At 64.5% G+C, this 19718-nt stretch overlaps 4 protein-coding genes across 4 annotated transcripts; 1 reads left to right on the forward strand and 3 right to left on the reverse strand.

Moving 5' to 3' along the window:
- Positions 1-201: 201 nt before the first annotated feature.
- Positions 202-1892, reverse strand: GZMM (granzyme M). Its single transcript, XM_075723848.1, has 5 exons — positions 1829-1892; positions 1476-1635; positions 1207-1351; positions 632-886; positions 202-429 (listed from the first exon to the last, which is right to left on the reverse strand). Exons 1-5 carry the CDS (start codon positions 1890-1892, stop codon positions 202-204), a joined length of 852 nt encoding a protein of 283 aa, XP_075579963.1.
- Positions 1893-3011: 1119 nt separating this feature from the next.
- Positions 3012-4202, reverse strand: C20H19orf25 (chromosome 20 C19orf25 homolog). The gene is made up of 3 exons (XM_075723452.1): positions 4165-4202; positions 3435-3619; positions 3012-3356 (listed from the first exon to the last, which is right to left on the reverse strand). The coding sequence occupies exons 2-3, from the start codon at positions 3592-3594 to the stop codon at positions 3160-3162; spliced, it is 357 nt and encodes a 118-aa protein (XP_075579567.1). The 5' UTR covers positions 3595-3619; positions 4165-4202; the 3' UTR covers positions 3012-3159.
- Positions 4203-5370: 1168 nt separating this feature from the next.
- REEP6 (receptor accessory protein 6) lies at positions 5371-9450 on the reverse strand. Its single transcript, XM_075723447.1, has 5 exons — positions 9336-9450; positions 6474-6567; positions 6055-6193; positions 5538-5723; positions 5371-5457 (listed from the first exon to the last, which is right to left on the reverse strand). The coding sequence occupies exons 1-5, from the start codon at positions 9448-9450 to the stop codon at positions 5371-5373; spliced, it is 621 nt and encodes a 206-aa protein (XP_075579562.1).
- A 226-nt stretch (positions 9451-9676) lies between these two features.
- PCSK4 (proprotein convertase subtilisin/kexin type 4) lies at positions 9677-16181 on the forward strand. The gene is given in 16 exon segments (XM_075723849.1): positions 9677-9742; positions 9744-9869; positions 10379-10483; positions 10564-10659; positions 10818-10946; positions 11637-11713; positions 11848-11936; positions 12459-12631; positions 12710-12922; positions 13172-13272; positions 13628-13731; positions 13908-14025; positions 14669-14848; positions 15139-15263; positions 15610-15729; positions 15802-16181. Coding segments are annotated over 16 exon segments (2202 nt in total).
- Positions 16182-19718: the final 3537 nt, after the last annotated feature.

Below are 19718 nucleotides of genomic sequence, written 5' to 3' on the forward strand. Positions count from 1 at the left end.
GCCCCACGCGCTCGGCTGCGGCCCCGGCTTCAAGCCCCGCCACCCAGCCCCGCTCTCGCCCGTCTGCTCCATGCGTGCCCATCGGCTTCAGCCCTCCTCTGTGGACAATCCCGCTGGGTTTCGCTGTGCCCTGCTTCCCCCCATTGCTGTACGTATGTACTAAGGATGTTATTTGACCGGGACTCTGGACAGTATCAAGAATTAAAAGCCAACCTGTGTAAATAGGAAGGGGTGGTCTGTCTGTCCTGCGTGCCTGGGCTGGGAGGAGCCGCAGCCCCGCTGCAGCGTTTTCCGGATCCATTTTTTCTGCTTCACGGCTGAGGTGGCGACTGGCGGCTTGAAAGTGTCAGTGGGGTTCTGGCCGCTGAAGGAGATCACGCCGGCCACCTTTGCCGGCTTCCCGCACACCAAGGGGCCCCCAGAGTCACCCTGGGTGAAGGTGACAATGGGGAGCGGACCCCAACTGGGGGCCAGGGACCCCATCATGGCCGGGGGGCATCTCGCCCATCTTCTCAGGGTGAGCATCCTCCCCGGAGTCCCCCACACCCGGGAATGGCGGCTCGAGGGGGCACAGCGCCTTGCAGCCGGTTGGTCCCCTTGCAAAGCCCTTTGGTCCCCCCCATCTCCTCACCTTGGCGGGTGCCGAGCCCCTGCGGCGCCCCTGGTAGCAGATCATGGTGGGGGCGATGCCGCCGTTCCAGAAGCGGCTGTTGTTGCACATCCGCGCGTCCATAACCGTGACCTCCAGCTCCTGCAGCGTGGGCGAGGTTTTGCCGCGCCCGTCGTCTCCCCAGCCTGCCACGCTGCACGCCGCCCCGGCCGCCGGCTCCCGCTGCAGCAGCTTGATGAGATTCTGTGTCTTGCCCCGCTTCACCGACCCGTCCAGCTGCAGGCAGGGCGAAGGGCAGCGTCAGAGCCCCGCCACGGCCAGGGCTGGCAGGGAGCACCCCGCTGCCGCAGGTGGGCGGCCGAGCGGGAGCACTGAGCCGGCGCGGCACCCACAGAAGATGTCACCGAGCTGTGAAGATGCTCGGAGGTGAGAAGAGGAAATGTCACCCAGCCGCTCGCCACGGCTGCGAGCGCGGCTGCACCGGTGCGGTGTGAACCTGCCCAGCCCCTTCGCCGGCAGCGCTTCCTGGCACTGCCGACAGCCACGCTCCTCCAGCCCCGCGGCAAACCCTTTCCCCTAGCCGGCGCAAGCCCCACCTGGAGCAGGAGAATGTCGTTTTCCATCGTCTGCTTGTTGTAGCCAGGGTGGAGACAGGCTGTCCGGATGCCGAAGGTCTGCGTGTGCGCCCCGCGCTTCTGCAGGTTGTGCAGCCCCACCACCACTCTCATCGTGGCCTGCTTCCTGCCCCACAGCAGGAGACGGTGTCGGTGGGAGCCCAGTGCCGGCCACAGCCTGGTGCCGGCCACGTGGCACCCTGCCAAGCCCCGTCCCTGCGCCGGGCAGGATGCGGCAATTCCAGACTCACTTCGGATAGAAGCAGTGGGCGGCCGTCAGCACCCACTGCTTGTGCAGCAGCGCTCCCCCGCAGGCGTGATTCCCGTTGACCTGAATGGACACCATGTAGGGCCTGGACTGGGGTTTGACCTCGTGTCCGCCGATGATCCATGGTTGGAGCCAGCCCCACGCTGCCGGGGAGAGGAGAGCCTGTCCCAGCCCTGCCGACGCCGCTCGGCTGCCCCACCAAGAGGGAAAAGCCGGGGGTCCCCAGCCAGCACCCCCCGTTCCCCCAGCGCACGCAGCAACCCCATCCCCGTCCCTGCCACCCCCCGCTGCCAGCGATGCCAAGACCCCGCCGGCCGCCCCTGAGCCAGCGCTCACCCGGCCCGGCCCAAAGTAGCGGCAGCAGCAGCAGCAGCAGCCCTAGGGTGCCCCTCGCCTCCATCCCTCGCCGGCGTGTGGTGGCAGCGCCTGCCTGCTCCGCGTCCCCTTGCACGGGCGATGCGATGCTGCCGAGCGAGCGCAGAGGTGCCGGGTCACGTGTGAAAGCGGTGCAGGGGGGCAGGGACCCCCGCTGCAGGGGGCAGGAAGGGGAAGCGGCGTCTCCAGAGCAGAGCGAACGCCTGGGGCGGGGGGAAACCACCCACCCCAGTGCTCCCTGAGGTTTTACTTTTACCTCACACCCTGCTCAGCAAGTGACACTGGGGCGTGCAGAAAGTCGCTTCTTTGGTTCACCGAAAAGGGTTTTTAATGAGATTTGTGACAATCCGCAGTGCTGGGGCGACCCGTTCCCACCACCTTTATTAGCAGTACAGGATAACTCCGCTCCCGCCACCACGGCTGCGGGGCCGTCAGCCCCGGCCCCCAAACAGGCTGCAAAACCGGCCCCCACCCCCCACGGTCCCTCAGCTCTTCGCCTTGGAGGACGGGGCGGGCCTGGCTTTGCTCGCTGCCGAGCGGGATCTTCTCACGCTGCCCACAAGCCTGTCGAAGAAGAACTCGGTCTGGTACTCCAGCTCGGTGAGGTGCTGCAGGAAGGGTGGCACCTCGGCTTTCTTCACGCCCACGTACACGGGGATCACCTTGGTCCCGTGGCAGTGGATGATGTGATACAGGTTCCACTGGGAAACGCGCTGGCACCACGGGTCGCCCAGGGACTTGGCGGAGAGGAGGAGGATGGCCACCCGGCTGGCCTCGATGACCTGGATGGCGGTCAGGATGACAGACGTCCCAGCCACTTGGTCCTGGTGCTCCGCGTAGCCCCGAAAACCCTCTTTCTTCAAGCGCTCCAGGATGCGGGAGGCGATGTGGTCGTCCTCGGGGCAGTACCAGATGGAAAAGTCGTAGGTGAAGCGGCGGCGCGAGGGCGCAGACGACATGCCACCCACCGGGGACAAAGGCATCGAGTTCACGGACAGCGGGGAGCGAACGCGGGGGCCAAGCCTTTCCTCCCGCGCCGGGAACCTGCCGCCGCACCCGCACGGCCCCTCCCCGGCACGGGCAGCGCGTCCCGCGGCTCCCCGGGGAAAGGTCAGGCTGCCAAGGCGGCACAGCCCCAGCCCTCTCACGCACCGGTGAGGCGCCAGCAAGCCGCGGCAGTGCCAGATCCTCCAGTAAATTAAACACAATCAGTTCTACCCCCGATTCGGGCAGGCGAAACCACAACCGCGGGGTGTCCCGAGGTGCCGGCCGCAGTTCAGGGTACCCGGGCCTCAGAAAGCTTTCTGCCTCATTTCCGAAATATGGCGCTCCAGCGCCGCTCCCGCCTGCCGCAGCTCCTCGCACCGCTCCCGCAGCCGCTCCTGGGATTCCTGCAGCCGCTGGTTCATCTCCACGTAGGAGCGGCTCTGCCGGTACAGCCGCTCCCTCTCCTCCGCGGCGGCCTCCTGCTTGGTGGGGCCGGGGGAGCCTGGCGGGGGGCAGAGTTGGGGGGCTCAGTGGGGCTGGCGGAGCCCCCCCCTCGCTCTCCCCCACCCTGGGGACTCACCTGGGGAGGGGCCGCGGTCCCGGCGGGGCTCGGGCTCGGGCTCGGCAGGGAGGAGGAAGACGGGGTCGGCCGGGTGGGTGCCCCGCACGTCGGCCAGGATCTGCTCCACGCTGGGGGGCTCAGGGCGGGTGGGCAGCACCCGCTTGGCCTTGGAGCTCATCCCGGGGCGGCCTCATGCGCGGGGGCTGGCGCGGGGCAGCGGGATGAGGGGGTGCGCAGGCCCCGCGCCGCCAGACAGACAGACACACCGACCACCGCCGCGCTGCCCTTTGGACACACACACAGACCTCCCCCCTCCCTGTCCCCCTCCCGGACAGACAGACAGACCCCCTCGCTGCCCTCCCCAGACAGGCTGGCTTCCCCCCTCCCACCCTCCTAGACAGACAGACAGACAGACCCCCTCACTGCCCTCCCCGGACAGGCTGGCTTCCCCCTCCCACCCTCCTAGACAGACAGACAGACCTCCCCCCTCCCTGCCCTAGGACGGACAGACCCCCTCTTTGTCCCCCCTCTATACAGACAGACAGACACACAGACACCATCCCCCCACCCCGGGACAGACAGAGCTGCCCCCCCGCCGCCTTGTCCACCCCAGGACAGACAGACAGACCTCCCCCCCGCCTTGTCTACCCCAGGACAGACAGACAGACCTCCCCTCCGCCTTGTCTACCCCAGGACAGACAGACAGACCTCCCCTCCGCCTTGTCTACCCCAGGACAGACAGACCGACCTTCTCCGCCAGCCGTTACTCCGGACGGACGGACGGACGGACGCGCTCCTCTCCCTTCGCCCTCCTCCCGGCCACCGTAGCACCGCCGCCCCCCCACAGTCTCACTTCCGCCACGCCCCCGGCGCTACGTCATCTCAGCGCGCCCGCCCTCACCCCAGGCCCCGCCCCCTCACCCCCAGGCCCCGCCCTCTCTCTTAAAGGCACCGCTCGCCCGCCTGGCTCTTAAAGGAGCCGCGACGTATTCGTAGGGAGCACAGGGGAGAGGTGGTTCGCAGAGTACCGGGGGCTCCCGGGGGTTTATTAGGGGTAGAAACGGTGGGGCCTGGGGCTGGGCCTGGGCCCCGCTCGGCCGGTTCCGGCCGAGCGGGGCCCAGGCCCAGCCCCAGGCCCAGGTCACAGTGCCGGTACCGGAGCCCCCATCACTTGCTCTTCTCCGCTTCCCGTGCCAAGTTCAGGGCTGTTCTGGAAGCTGCCAGGAGACACGGGAATGGTGTTAGGGCCCATCCCTGGAGCAGCGGCCACCCAACCGGTAGCCCCGGGGACGAGCCCATCCCGGCCACGCGTCACCGTCCCCTTCTTTTCCCTCTCCCGCCGTAGCGCGGGGCTGGCAGCCAGCTCTTGCCCTCCCTGGGGTTGACAGGCAGCTGCCTGCAGCCAGCGGGGAGGCAACACCAGCGCTGAGGAACGCACGGACGTGGCGGGGCCGAGAGAGGACGCGTGGCGTGGGGGTCTGGCTACGGAGAAGCAGGAGGTGGCTACGGAGAAGCAGGAGGGAAAGCGCCAGCTCTACCCACGCCAAGGGAGAACGGGACGGTTGCGCGCGAGGCACGCCGGCGTCTGCAAGAGCAGGGGCTCGGTTTGGCCAGCGCCAAGGTGGCCGCAGCCGTCCGCAGGATCCAGCGCCGAGCGGCTGGTGGTGGCGGCAGAGCCGATTCACGCAGAACGGCCCCTTTCTCCCTTCAGCGGCAGCGGGAAACGCGGCTCTTACATACGGACAAGCTGAGCTGCGGTGCCACCTCGGCCGCCAGCCGGGCTCTGCTGCGGACCAGAGTCTGCAGGACTGGACCGTGAGGCGCAAAGAGAAGAGAAAGAATTACAGAGCGGGGAGAGCGATCCCCCCGCTCAGCTCCTGCCACCATGGGGGGACGGGGCTGTGGCTGCGAGAGCATGGCCCACGGTCACGGAGAGACAGCCGCTTGCCAGTACTTAAAATGAGAGCTGCCCGTGTCCCAGAGCCAGGCCATGCTCCAGGGAAAACCAGCTGCCCTGGACACGGAGCAGGACAGCGGGGACCTTGGTACTGTTAGGTCAATGGTTGGACTGGATGATCTTAAAGGTCTTTTCCAACCTAAACGATTCGATGATTCTATGACCGGGGGACCCGCGTTACCTTCTCGGGTGACACTGGAGGCCGCATCCAGGGCTTTGGTGCTGAGGCTGCCCAGCACGTCGTCCACGGTCTGGTGGTGCCTGAGGAAGCAGGGCCGGATGACGTTCTGGTACAGCACCTGCGACCCATTCCAGGACACGGGGGCCATGCACCACAGCAGGAACAGGCACTGTGGGGAGGAGAGCTGCTCCAGAGCTGGAAGATGGCAGGGCAGGCAGGGGCCGAGCGAGGCAGCCCCCAGAAGTGGGGCAGCAACACGGCGGCAGCTGAGCTGCTCCAGTCCCCCCCAGCCTGGCCCAAAGGCAGCTCCCCAAGGCTGGAGCTCGCTGGAGGTACCGGGACCTCAGCTGACTGCAGGGAGCTCCACGATGGACTGTGGCCCCACCACGGCCACCACCACCGCCCTGCTCACAGAGCAGAGCCCACCACGCTCAGTTCCTCCAGGTTCAGCCAGCAGGCAAGAGGGCTCCGGCACCGGCAGCCCCCAACAAAGCCGTTACCTTCCCAGCGTAGTAGAATGGGAACCAGTAGAGGAAGGTGTCGGAGAAGAACTCAGCTACGCTGAAGACGCCGTACACCACCCAGTACGTCAGCCACGTGGTGTCATCCTCCTTGCTGGAGCTCTCGATGGCTTTGATGCTGCGGCAGGAGAGGGGAAGGGCGCTGCCGCTGCAGCTCTGCTGCCAGGGTGGGCACCTCCTTCCCAAGCCCTCCAAACCGTGGAGCAAACCTGCCTACCGGGTGCTGCCGCCCCAAGCTGGGACTGTGCCAGGTCCCAGTGTTTTCAGGAAGGTCTCAAGAGCTTCCTGACCATAACCGCCTGTTCGTTTACCACGAGGGGGAGAGGGAGACTCTCAGCTAAGGGTAGGGAACGCTCTCCAGATGCTGCAAGGAGGCTGGGCGGAACATTGGTACTTACGAGACGTATGCGGGGTAGACGAAGCCGATGAGGTTGCAGAGCAGCGAGGCGCCATAGCCGAACACGAGGTACAGCCCCAGGAACACCACAGAACCTGCCACGGGGGAGAGAGAGGACGGTCACGTACCTGCCGACACCGAGATGGCGAGGAGAGACCCTGGCTTGGTCCGCTGAGCAGGTTTCTCATCCCAGTAGAAGAGGCGCGTGCTGGGACCCTCCAGTTGGGCATAACAACCACCCCCAATTAATTCCAGTACGACCCTCCACACACCGGACCACCGAGGTGCTCAACACGCTGCTCGCACAGCCGTGCCGAGCCACGGCGCGTGGCAGAGTCTGTTGTGGAGCGCAGGCGCTTGCTCGTCCCCGAGGGAAACTGCACGCCACGATCTGGTCCCGTCACCGTTTGTCCCCTCCCTGGCCTGGAAGGGACTTTACTACAACAAACTCCATAGTGCTTTTGACCCGTTGCCAGCCTGGACCCCGGCCAAGGCTGCGGAGACCTTGGAAGCGGAGACTTTAACACACACCTACAGTCCAAAGTTAAGGGACTGAGCTTCTCTTTCGCACACGGGGCTCGGAGCCACTTGGCATTTTGATAACGACCGTTCAAGGGCAAGCGCTGCTCCTAGAGCCCGCGTCTGCTCCCTGTACACATCCCCTGCACGTGCTTGTGCTGAGCAGCCACCGTTCATTAAGGGTTCGGTCCCCTGAGAACCAGCAATCCAATCCTGCTTCCCTGTTATTAAATTAAACCGTTAAAATTAAATGTAAGCCATGGCTTTGGTTGTTTGGAGCCTGCCCAGCCCTCAGACGCTTGCAGGAGGCTGGATCAGCAGAGCTGGGAGAGCTGGTGGACGGGGGAAGGAGCCCTTGCTGCTGAAACCGTGGCCACAGCGAAGAGCTCTCATTCGCACGCGGGCTCAGAGGACAGGGAGATGCCGGTGGCCAGCAGCTCCCTCCCAACCTGCCCAAGGCAGCCAAAACACAGACCCCGAAGGGGCAGAGGGCAGGAAAGCAGCGCAGGGACACGCAGAGCCGGGGTCAAGGGCATTTACTGTCACATCCCAGCAGCGTCTCCCCTACCCTGCGTACAAGCTCCTCCATCAACGTAAGTGCCTTGCCGTGCGGCGGGCAGGAAAGCCAGGACTTAACCTGTCTGTGCTGGCGAATTAGAGGAATGCCCTTGCTCGGGTTTGGAGGACGGATTATCCCCGCTCTGCTCACTGCGGCATTTCTGCGCTTTGCTCTGGCCCCCGCTGCGGGGCAGCCGTGGCTCCGGGTGCAAATGGGGCTTCGGGTCTTTCCCAGGAGACGGGCAGGAGCAACATGGCTTTGGAGCAATCACAAACCTCCCTCCAAGGAAAAACTAGCAGGCATGTTCAGGCAGCGCTGGGTTTCATTCCCCCAAGAGCCTTAGGAGGGATTTCACAGGCTAAGTTTAGCCCCCAGAAAAATGTATGTAACAGCAAAAAAAACCAAGTGAAAGGCTTCACTTACAAAGAAGAGCTGCTGAGGAGGGCGGCCGGAGCCATCCCACAGTGCCTGTCCTGGCAAGGAGGGCGAGTAGCCGGTGTGACGGCCAGCCTGGCCAGCCCTGTGCCATGGGAAGGGGACACCGTCCTCCTCCGGTGTGATTTTTACCCAGCCGAAGCCACCGCACGGCTGACCTGGCTGTGCTGCCCAGAGGCCAGGCAAGATGGGCTCCAAACGGCAGCCCGTGGGTCACTACCCTCTCCAGAGACGCAGAACTGACCCTGCTGGGTTCAAACACAAATTAGGAATTGCTCCAGAGCCGGGGGAAGGAGATATCTGGTGTTTTTAGTTTAGCAGCAGCTTCTCCTTTCCGGGACAGGGACCGAGAACACAGGACCATCGCTCTTTGGTGGAAACGCTGCCTCTGCTCTTCCCCTACCCCCAAAAGTCCATCGCACCCGAGCACGACCAAAACCCCAGGACCGTTTTGCTTGGAAGATGCCCGACCGCCACGCTCCGTGTCCAAACACAACCCCTTCACAGCAGCACATGCCCTTTCATGGACCCCTTTCCCCCTCGGAGCAGGAAAACGAGCCCTGCAGCAGGTAAAGGGTCAGGAAATCGCACTGGGAGGAGAAAGGCAGGGGAAGCATCCGGCGGGATGCAGGCAACCGGGAAACCCCGAGCCCCTCCTGGGAGGTTTTATATAAAATACCAAATGGGAGAATGCAGACGGGGAAGCTGTAAATTGGCAGAGCGCGGCACGAGGCCAAAGGGCCAGGAGGACGCTCCCCAGGGAGGGTTTCTCATTAATGAGCAAACAGGATCTGGTTAACAGCCGGACCTCTGCCCTCCTGCCGCGGAGGCAGGCGAGTCCCACGGGACGAGCAGGATGCAGGGATGGGCGCTCCCATCCCCAGCACCCAGTCTGACCCGCTGCGTTTTGGGGGCTCACCCCTCGGGGAGCGGGGACCCCCCTCCATCAGGGCCAGGCTTCTCAGGGGTCTTGAGGGTCCGGCCGAGACCTCCGACACGCAGACCCCGCGGGTTTCGGGGCGTGCCTCCCCTCGGGTCGGGGTGCGGGATTTCACGCCTGCCCAAGGCGAGGACGGACGGTGCGGCCGCCCCCCAGGCAGCCCCCTGGCCCCCATCCTGGAGCGGCCCCGCTCCATGAGCGCACCCAGCAGCCCCCAAATGGGGGGCCCTGCCCGTGCCCCCCCGCAGAGCCCAGATGCACGGTGAGGGGCTGCGGGGGCACCCCAGGAAAGAGGAGGGACCCTCGGGGACCCCCCCAAACGGGAGAGGCGGGAAGGGAGCGGGCAGCAGCCCAGGAGCGGTGCCGGGAGGGGGACTGGGGGGGGACCGGGGGGGGGGTCCCGGTCGCACCTGTGGCCAGGTAGAGCCGCCGGACGCCGGTGCGGGCCTCCAGGCGATCCAGCAGGTCACCGAGCGGCCCGGGGCGATCGAGGAAGCGCTGCAGGCGCTGCGGCACCGTGCCCATGGCTACGGCTGCGGCCCTGGCCCTGGCCCCGGCCCGGTCCCCCCGGCCCCGCCGCCTCCCGCAGCCCCGGGCCAATGCGGGCCAGGAGGGGCGGGGCCTACCCGGGGAGGGGCCTATCGGGGCGGGGGACAGGCCGGCAGGGGCGGGACCAAGCCGGGGCGCGGCCTATCCGGAGCGGGGCGGGGTTGTCGCCATGGCAACACCCGCTCAAGCCCCCGCGGCCTCGATGGCGGCGCGGCCGGTGCCGGCGCCGGGGCTGCTCCTGGGGCTGCTGGTGGTCACCGCCACCGCCACGGCCACCACCGCCGGCCCCCGCCGAGCCCCGCGTCTACCTGAGCAGCTGGGCCGTGCGGGTGGCGGCGGGGCCGCGGGAGGCCGGGGGCCTGGCCCGCCGGCACGGCCTGCTCTGCCTGGGCCAGGTGCGGCCTGGTCGGTGCCCGTGGGCCGCCCCACTGCCGTGGGGAGGGCGACGGGGCAGGGGCGAGCCCAGCACCTCCCGTCCACACACCTCATCCCCCCCTCGTGTCCCCTTTTGCTCATCCTCCTCCGCTCATCCCCACCACTTGTCCCCTCCGCTCATCCCCACCGCGTGTCCCGCAGCGGGAGACTGGTTTAACTTTAAAACAGGGAGTTCGATTATTCCCTCTAGTGCTTTTAAACCATCGGACGCGGATGAAAGCACAAGGGTCGCAGGTTGCTAACGGCCCCTGTGTGCGCATGGCTGAGCGAGGAAACCCTAAGGGCACACGCAAACCTTCCCTGGGAGCCTGCCCTCTCTCCAAATGGTGCTCTCTGCTGGTCCTGCCACAACGACTCGCGTTAAATGCGTCTTTCTGATCTCCTCGGCCCACGTGGAGCTGGCACGAGCATCCCCGGCCCCACTGCTTGTCTCCAAACGATCTCTTACAGCAGCTCTTTGCGCCTGCAGGTGATGGAGGGAGAGCCTTATTACCATTTCAAACACCGCGGCACCAGGCCGAAAGCCTTAAGCAGACACTGGGGCTGGAATATGCGCCTGACAAAAGAGCCAAAGGTAGGGAGGAGGTGGGGGGACCAAGGCACGCCATGCTGGGCAGGCTCCACCTGACACCAACAACGCTGCTTCCCACCCAGGTCCTCTGGTTTGAGCAGCAAACCGTAAAGAGGCGCACAAAGAGAAGCATCAGCGTGGTGCCGACAGATCCCTGGTTCCATAAACAGTGGTACATGGTGAGATTTTGCTGCTCGCTCTTCTAATCCTTGAGCAAATCACCTCCCCGGCGTGTAAACAGGACTAATGCTGACTTGTGATGAGGCAGCAGAAGAGTCCTTGAAGGTCACCCGCAGCCTGCTGCCCCGGGGCTGATCAAATTTAATCCGTTTTCCAGAACAATGACATCAGTCCCGATCTAAACATCCTCACTGCTTGGAGCAAAGGGTACACCGGGCTGGGGGTCGTGCTGACCATCCTGGATGATGGGATCGAGAAGGACCATCCGGACCTGTCTGCCAACTATGTAACTACCGCGGGCTGAGCAGCGTGGGCTGCAGGAACCCCTCCTTCAGGGCATGTTGACTCCAGGGGAGGGTGGGAGCCTTCATCCCACCAGTGGGACTTTGCAGTGGAAACTCAGCCTCTCCGTGGCTAGACCAAAAGGTTTCGTGTCTCCCGCAGTGAATTTTCACATCAAGGAAACGTTTGAACTTGTACACGCTCAAGCCCCCGAAATAGCTGTAATTACAGCAAGCTGCAAAGCCAGTAAAGCTGGTAAGCGCTCACGTGCTTCGAGAGCTCAGAGAAAAGAACAAGCAAACCTTGTTGTTGTTTATAACAACATCCTTTCAGTGGTTTGCAGTTCCTCTCTCCTAACTGCGCAGCCAGTGAGGCTCACCCTCGGGTGACTCTCCACGCTGTGCTTTCTCAGTGAATGTGAGCCTGGGTACGATGAAGCAGTACAGCGCGGTGCCAAGTTATGCTCCTTTAGTGAAACCCCGTTTCCAACAACTCCAGGTTAACCCCAGGCAGTCGCTGGGTGCAAAGGGGCCCCCCCGTGCTCTCCGGGCTGGGCAGGCAGTGAGCTTGCGGGCGGGCAGGCAGGGCGATCCATGCTGCCAGACACCGGGCAAAGGACCAGGCGCCTGCGTCGAGCTGTCACAACCCGCGCCGAAAGGCAGTTTGCTCATGCTGGTGCCTCTTTTTGCAATAGGACCCACTGGCAAGTTACGACTTCAACGGCAACGACCCCGATCCCCAGCCCAGGTACGCTGCCAGCGATGAGAACCGGTGAGTTTTGCTAGCTGATTGTCCAAGCAAATCTCTTCCCTGTGCTAGGTGCTTTATCTCTCCAGGGGCTGAGGCTGTCCCAGGCCCCTTCGCCCCTCGCAGAGGACGGCTCACAGGCTAACTCTGTCCCTCAGGCACGGGACACGCTGTGCAGGAGAAGCGGCAGCTGCAGCCAACAACCGAATCTGCGGAGCAGGCGTTGCGTACAACGCCAAAGTCGGAGGTGAGCCATTGCTCTGGTGGGACAGGAGTTGTAAACCAGCTCTGGCACCCTGCGGGGGAACGCGTGGCCCCAGGCAGGGCTGCTCCGTGGGGAGCCGGAGGCTTGCAGGGAGGTAGAGGGTGCTGCGGTGTTACCGAACACCTGGCCACGGTGCAGGGCTCGGTGCTCCCTGGGGGTTTAACACCCACTGCGACACGGGGCTCCGGCAGCAGCACCAGCACTGTGCAGGCTCAGGCTTCCCTGCGGAAGCGAGTGGGGCAAATGGGGTTAAAAGCTGGGAGAACTCACTGGGCTTAATTGCAAAGGGCTTAACAAGGAGCTTTGGGCACAGCCTGATCTCCTTAGGGCAGCATTGAGTGAAAGGTGCTTAATGCAACCGGGGGGATGAAGCAGGGGCCGGCAAGATGCCACTCAGCTTATGTTCACATGGCATGTGCGAGGCTCCCGTCCGCCTGGAGCCGGCATGGCCTCCCGAGTGCTGCTGCCTCTCGGACGCTGCCACTCCTCATCCTGGCCCTACAGGTGTGCGGATGCTGGACGGTCCCATCACGGACGTGGTGGAGGCTCAGTCCCTCAGCCTGCACCCCCAGCACATCCACATCTACAGTGCCAGCTGGGGCCCCGAGGATGATGGAAAGACCATGGAGGGGCCAGGCGTGCTGGCCGCGGAGGCTTTCTACAGAGGGGTCACCAAAGTAAGCTCGGCGCTGGCCTCGGGGACCTCGTTGGCACGAGGACTCCCTGCTCACCTCCCTCTGCCTCCCCGCTGCCAGGGACGGGGTGGCCTCGGCTCCATCTTCATCTGGGCCTCCGGCAACGGCGGGATCAACTACGACAACTGCAACTGCGACGGGTACGCCAACAGCATCTACACCCTGTCAGTGGGCAGCGTCCTGGCAGGCGGCCAGAGGCCCTGGTACGGCGAGGGCTGCTCCGCCATCCTCACCACCACCTACAGCAGCAGGACCACGAGCGAGGTGCAGATTGTGAGTGCTGTGCCAGCGCTGCCGGAGAAGCGACCCTTAGGCAGGCACTGGTTCCCAGCACAAAGCAGGCTCATCCGAGCCCTCCTTACCCTGGGGAGGGAGAGGGAAGCTTTAAAGTGTCTGCATTAGACCCCAAAAAGCATGAAGGGACCCAGAGGGAGCATTTACTGAACTTACCCAACTCCAACCATTCCTACCCTCTGCTCCGGTAGCCAACAACAGTGCCGAGACCCCCCTCCTCCCCCCCAGGTGACCACCGACCTGCACCACCGCTGCACCGACAAGCACACGGGCACCTCCGCCTCGGCCCCGCTGGCCGCAGGAATGATCGCCCTTGCGCTGGAGGCCAAGTAGGTGCCATGTGGCAGCGGGACAGTCCCCAGGGAGCACCTGGTGACTTGCCGGGGCCCTGCAGGGACAAGGAAAAGGGACTTTGCTAGCAGGGAGGTTTGGGATTGCGGAGCTGAGGTCTCCCTGGGCTCTCGTGGGGCAGCCTCTTCTCCCAGGACGCTGCGGGAGAGAGGCCAGAGGCAGGAGGAGAGTTGTCTTCTGGAGGTCTCTGTTGCTCCCATTTCGGCAGTGAAGGAGGTTGTGGGGGGACCGGCTTGGAGCCAGACTTACCCACCTCAGAAAAGCCAGATCCCACCCTCAAAAAAAGCTAACCCAAAGCGGAGACCTCTGTCCCCAAGTCCTCCTTGCTTCCAGCCCAGCACTGACCTGGCGTGACCTGCAGCACCTTGTCATCAGGACCTCCAAGCCTGCTCACCTGCAGGCAGAAGACTGGGCTGTCAACGGGGTCGGACGCAAGGGTGAGTTCAGGGCTCAACCGCTGCCTGCCTGGCCCGCTCCTGCTTCCCTCCCCTGGTTCCGGGGGAGATGTGCTGCCCCTCAAATTCCTGCCAGCAGGCCTGGGGCAGGAGCCCCCGGGGCGCTCTCGGTGCGGAGGGGCTCATATGTCCTCTCTTGGGTGGTATCTGCTTTTCAGTGAGCCACCACTACGGCTACGGGCTGCTGGACGCTGGGCTGCTGGTGGACATGGCCAAGGCATGGACAGGAACCCGGCCTCAGCGGAGGTGTTCGGTCAAGGCTCTTCATGCCCCCCGGTAAGGGGTGATATCCCCTGGGTCTGACCTCACACAGCGACTTTCTTGTAGCAAAGTCATGCTGTCCCCATTGCAGGAACAGAATCATCGAATCGTTTAGGTTGGAAAAGACCTTTAAGATCATCTTGTCCAACCATTAACCTAACACTACCAAGTCCACCACTAAACCAATTCAGGGCAGAGTCATAATTAATTTCATGTTTCCTGGCTTGGTGGCTGGATTATTTTTAATGAAGGTAAAAACTAGGAATCATTAAGGTTGGAAAGGATCTCTAAGATCATCAGCCCAACCATCACCCAACACCCCCATGCCCACTAAACCATGGCCCAAAGTGCCACATCTGCCCATTTTTTGAACCCCTCCAGGGATGGGGACTCCCCCACCTCTCTGGGCAGCCTGTTCCAATGCTTGACCACTCTTTCCGTGAAGAAATTTCTCCTAATATCCAACCTAAACCTCCCCTGATGCAACTTGAGTCCATTTCCTCTCATCCTATCAATGGAACAAGCAATGCTTCCCAGAAACTGGTCTGTGCTGCACAGCTTCTGCTGTAATCCAGGGCTGTGCTTAGAGGCTGTGGTGGAGGGCAGGATGCCCTTGGACTTGGAAGAGATGCCCTCACCTCTGTCTTGTACCTGGTAGGAACATCGGCTCCAAGCTCACCATCTCTACAGACATCTCCTTCTGCTCGGGAAAGACCAAGCGGATCCGCTCGCTGGAGCACATCCAGGTCCAGCTGTCTCTGAGCTACAGCCGCAGGGGGGACCTGGTGATCGCTCTGACCAGCCCGATGGGGACCACGTCCACGCTGGTGACCGTGCGGTAAGGGCGCTCTGCGAGCTCGCAGGGAGCACGTTGCGATGAGACTTTCCAGCTGCTGGGGGGGCGGGGAGAGGGGGGTCCTCCTCTCACAGCCTCTCCCCCACACTGAAGTGGCTGCTTCTGGCCCCCCACAGGGAAGGGGCTCACTGTGCCCAAAAATCCTCTGCGGCCCCTGCTGTGTCTTGGCAAAGCCCCCTTATACCAAGAACAGGGTGACTCTGGGGCCTCCTTGGGCTGCACCCCTCCCCTCCAGCCCCTGGGCTGTCACTCCCGGCTCTCCTCTCCTCCAGCCCGTATGATACCAGCAAGCAGGGCTACAACGACTGGACCTTCATGTCCACACACTTCTGGGATGAGAACCCCAATGGGACCTGGACGCTCCGGCTGGAGAACAAGGGCGATGCCTATAACACAGGTGGGTGTCCAGGGCCCTGGGCGAGCAAACCCCATTCACCGAGGTCACCCAGTGCCCGGTTGTTCTTGCGCTCTTCTTTCCTCCTCTGATTTAGGAACTTGTTGGATTGTCCTCTTCCTGCTCCTCCTGCGCACACGGCCTGGCCAGAGCCCTCTTTTTCTGCAGGGCCATCTTTGGTTTTGAGGGTCTCCCCAGCCAGCACGCAGCCAGGAAGGGGGCACGGCTTGCTCTCCTCCACGTGGTCCCAGAGCTTCCAGCCCCGCATCCACCACCTTGCAGATCCCAAACCCTGGAGGGTGGGAACGCGGCTGCCATCAGCACCGACTCCTGTCCCTCCTGCCCCCAGGTCTGCTGACCAGCTTCATCCTGCACCTCCACGGCACAGACGAGGACATGACGGCCAGGCGCTTCGCAGCCTCTGCCGTGGACGAGTGCATCAGGCGGGATGCGCAGGGAGCGTGCGAGGGTGAGTCTTTGGGCAGGAGGGGGCCGGTGCTCTCGGCCCCGCAGCCTGGCTCACGCCACCGTCCCTCCGCAGAGTGCGGCGGCTCTTTGTACGCCTACCGGCGCTCCTGCCTGTCCTACTGCCCTCCGCGCTACTACGGCCGTACCCAGAGAGCCGCCGCCACCAATGCGACCCACGTCTGTGCCGGCTGCCACCCCTCCTGCTACACGTGCCAGGGCGCTTCGGCCAACAACTGCACGGCCTGTGCCCTCACCAGCACCTTCGATGAGCTCGCCCACTCCTGCTCCCCTCCGCAGGGCTTCCCCCCCGAGCAGGGGCTGCAGAGGGACCTTCTCCCTGCCCTCATCTGTGGGGGCCTGATCCTCTCGGCCATCCTCTGTGTCATGTACCGTGTGGCCTTTTGCATCGTGAAACGTAGCTCCTGCTGGCACCTGGCTAGGAGGGCAGTGTGACACCAGCCTGGGCTGCACGGACACAGGCAGATGGATCCCAGCCTGGGACAGAGCTGCCCTCACCCGGCTTCCAAAATAAATGGTTGTTGCCTTTCTGGAACGCCCTCCCTGAAGGGTGACTTCCCTTCCCAGCAGCGCCTGGGCTGATCCCACCCCATGAGTACAGCTCTGTGCGTGGGCAGAGACACGGGTGGTGGCTTCCCTCCCCGCCTGGCTCGTCCCCCCATATCCCCTGGGGACGTGAGCCGTGCTGGGGGGCCCGACCTGGCACGCTGCTGCGAAGGAGCTATTTCCAGAAGGGTCAGGCTGCGTAGCCGGGAGCCCTGTGGCCTTTCCCAGGCGCGGAGGGCCGTGGGGAGGAGGAGATGGGACATCTCTCCAAACAGCTGCACCCGAGTGACCACAGCCAGCTCCTCCAGCACCAGCTTAGCCGCGAGCCCACGCGGCTTTTGGCAGAGCAGAGGCAGCCGGACTCCAAACCGCTGCTTGGGGAGAACAGCCCAGACCCACACCGCTGCCACACGGTGTGGTCTCCGGCTCTTGTTTACCGGCAGCCTTTAGTCCTTAAAAAAAGGGGTCCCAGGGGTTGTTCACCCATAGCCACCCTGCTTTCCCCCCCACTGCAGCAGCGGGGACGAACGCCCTGGGCCCTCGCTGTCCCATTAGGGCTGGCAGCGGCACCGCGGCAGCTGTGCCCCGGCACGCAACGCGGCACCAGGCAGGGCTGGGACGGGCACGGGGATCACTGCCAGCTGGGGCCCTCCCAGGGACACCGGCACCGCACGGGGCTCAGCCTCCCAACCGCAGCACCCTGGCTGCCGCGGGACAAGGCTGTGGCACGGCGAGGGCGGTTTGTCCCCCCCGCCGGCTGTGCCAGCCCCGAGCGCCGCGTGTTTGTGCGGCTGAGGAGTTACAGAAGAGAGCAAGACCTTTGTCCAAGTGTGTAATCAGCCGTGAAACCGGACCTTGGCCGGACCTTACAGAGCACAGACGGGAGGGAGCCAGGACCAAGCTTTTCCCCAAGGGGCAGCTGAGAGCAAGGGGCTCTCCCCGGTGGGACCCCCCTCCCCGGGGACAGGCTGGGGTCCACGCCTGTCAGTCTGCAGGGTGAGGTGAGCAGAGTGCGGTTGCAGACACCGAGGGAGGGGCCTGGGGGGGAACGGCTTGGCCAAAAAATCTGCCAGCCCAGCATCGCAGGATGAGTTAGAGCCTGGACACACTGGAGCACAGCTTCCCCCACAGTGGCATGAGCCCCACTGGCCCCTCCGAGGGGTTTTCTCCATCCCACTCTGCCCAGGCTGGCCTAGTCCTTGGTGGGCAGCCTGCGGTGCGGGAACCGCCGCGGGATCTCGGTGCGCACGTCGTCCTGCACGGAGAGAGATGGGGATGGGGGGGGCCGGTGGAGCTCACACCACCCTGCCCCAGGAGCCCAAGGCGCCCGGTCCCCTCCCCATCCCCAACCCTGTGGTCCTCACCGCCCGGCCGAGTTGTCCCAGCAGCGGGATGAGGCGCAGCAGCTCCTCGTCCCGCAGGTCCCCCCACCACCTCGGCACCGGGATCCAGTTGGCAGCCTGGGGAGACAGGGCGAGCGCTGGCCACGGAGGAGCCATTGCGGCCACGGTGCTCCCAAACCATGAGAGCCAGTGCTGCCAGTACCTGGGCAGGGAAGCCCTGGATGGTGTGGTCCAGGGCCACCGTCTTGGCCAGGTCCCTGCCCAGGGAGGTCAGGTCCTTCCAGTAGCAGCCCCGGGCGCAGAGGCAATCCCGCTGGGAGAGGCAGTGCCTGGAGGGGGAGGCAGAGCCCGTGGGGACCCATCCCTGCCACAGGAGAGGTCCCCAGCGGGGTTTCACCAAGACCATCACCTGATCAGCTTCTTCTTGGGGTCCAGCACATCCAGGACCTTCTCGGCATAATCCTGCTTGGCGGTTGTGAAGATGAAGATCTGGGGGAGCAGGTGAAGGTCTCTGCATGGGCTGCCCAAGTCCCCCTCACCCCAACACAGCAGCTCCCCGCAGACCCCGGGGGCTCCAGATACCTCATAGGTCTTGGAAAGGCTCTCCAGGAACTGCTGCACGTGGGGACGCAGCTTCACGTGGACCTGGAAGGAAACAGCATTTCCAGGCAGCCCCAGAAAGCCACCAGCACCCATGGTGACCCCCAAGATGGGGGGCCAGCACCCCAAGCAGGATCCCAGGGGTCCCTCAGCCACCTTCTCCTCCAGCTACTAGGGAAGGACACATGCACAGAGGACACACGGACACTGTGGCTCTTCACAGCCCTCTGTGCCCACCCCGGGGACCCAGCACCCCGCTGCCCCAACCTCAGCACGCAGGCACCCACCTCATATGAGTCTCCCTGGAAGACCGTGGTGAAGGCAGCTGCGGCACCCCGCCGCCAGCCAGCAAGCACGGAAGAGCAGACCAGGGTCCCCTCCTGCAGAACAGGGAGCAGAGTCAGACCCCAGCCCCGGGGTCTGCAGCCCCCCCAGACCCCCCCCAGCTCACCAGCTCCAGGACGAGGGTGCGCTCCGGCGTGCTGCGGGTCTTCCGCAGACCATCCCTGCCGGGCGCCGGGACCGCAGGGACCAGCCTGGCCGGAGGAAGGCAGAGGGTCAGTGGTGCAGGGGGGCTGGGAGGCCATAGGGACCCCCCCACCGTGTACTCACAGGCTGGTGGCAGCGGGGTCCGGGCACTCATCCGCAGGGATCCCTGAGAAGTAGGCACCCTTATAGTGGGGCTGCAATGGGGGGCTTGCAGGCTCTGTGGGACAGAGGGGTCCTGTCAGCGCAGCCTGGGGCAGCCCCCCCTTCCCCAGGCAGGGATTGCCCCGGGGGGGGGACACACTCACCCCTTTCCCCAGGGCAGCGGGGAGCAGATGCCGGCCGGCGACGCTCCCCTTCAAGACGCAGTTTCGCCAGCCGGCCCTTCCCGGGTGTCACGGGTGCCAAGGGGGGACATGGGACATGATCCCAGGGGTCCCAGCCCCGTGGTGGGCAACACTCCCCTCCTCTCTGCCGGCTCTTGGCTCGCCGGCGAGCTCCAGCCTTGGTGGCCGAGAGCCCCAGGTCCCAGCTGCTCTCCCTGCGGGGTCTCTTTGCACGCGGGGTGACCATCCCCAAACCTGCCATGGCTGGGACACCCCAATGGGGACACCCAAAGGTGACAGCGCAGAGCCCCAGCCCTGGGGCTGCTGGGCATCACTTGCTCCAAAAGAGCTGCTGGGGGTGCTGCCCCACCCCAGGGACCCCCAAGGGCAGCAGCACACCCACCCCACCCAGGGCCAAACCCCCCCAACAGCCCCAAACCAGCCATAGAGGGGTGCGAGGGGGCACTTTTATAGGGCGGAGCACCTTCCCCACCCTGATCACCCCAAGGTGCCTCCACTTGAGCACCCAGCAGCACCCAGGTGTTACTGGGACCAACTGGGGAGCCCAGTAGAGAGCCCCAGCTGCCCCAGGGCTCATCTCTGGCTGCTGGTGATTAATCACCCGTTACGCTAATGACTCTCCTGGGCTGGCAGCTGCCACTCAGGGCACC

The sequence above is a fragment of the Pelecanus crispus genome, chromosome 20, assembly GCF_030463565.1.
Source record: "Pelecanus crispus isolate bPelCri1 chromosome 20, bPelCri1.pri, whole genome shotgun sequence".
Taxonomy (NCBI): domain Eukaryota; kingdom Metazoa; phylum Chordata; class Aves; order Pelecaniformes; family Pelecanidae; genus Pelecanus; species Pelecanus crispus.

Coding starts and splice junctions, on each gene's coding strand:
- REEP6 (XM_075723447.1), bottom strand. CDS start 9,450: ATGGGCACGGTGCCGCAGCGCCTGCAGCGCTTCCTCGATCGCCCCGGG. Junction 6,194..6,473: donor GTCTACCCCGCATACGTCTC/GTAAGTACCAAT, acceptor CTCCTGCCGCAG/CATCAAAGCCATCGAGAGCT. Junction 5,458..5,537: donor AAGGTAACGCGGGTCCCCCG/GTCATAGAATCA, acceptor AACAGTACCAAG/GTCCCCGCTGTCCTGCTCCG.
- C20H19orf25 (XM_075723452.1), bottom strand. CDS start 3,594: ATGAGCTCCAAGGCCAAGCGGGTGCTGCCCACCCGCCCTGAGCCCCCC. Junction 3,357..3,434: donor GGACCGCGGCCCCTCCCCAG/GTGAGTCCCCAG, acceptor GCCCCCCGCCAG/GCTCCCCCGGCCCCACCAAG.
- GZMM (XM_075723848.1), bottom strand. CDS start 1,892: ATGGAGGCGAGGGGCACCCTAGGGCTGCTGCTGCTGCTGCTGCCGCTA. Junction 1,352..1,475: donor GCCCACTGCTTCTATCCGAA/GTGAGTCTGGAA, acceptor GCTGTGGGGCAG/GAAGCAGGCCACGATGAGAG. Junction 887..1,206: donor ACGACATTCTCCTGCTCCAG/GTGGGGCTTGCG, acceptor CCCTGCCTGCAG/CTGGACGGGTCGGTGAAGCG.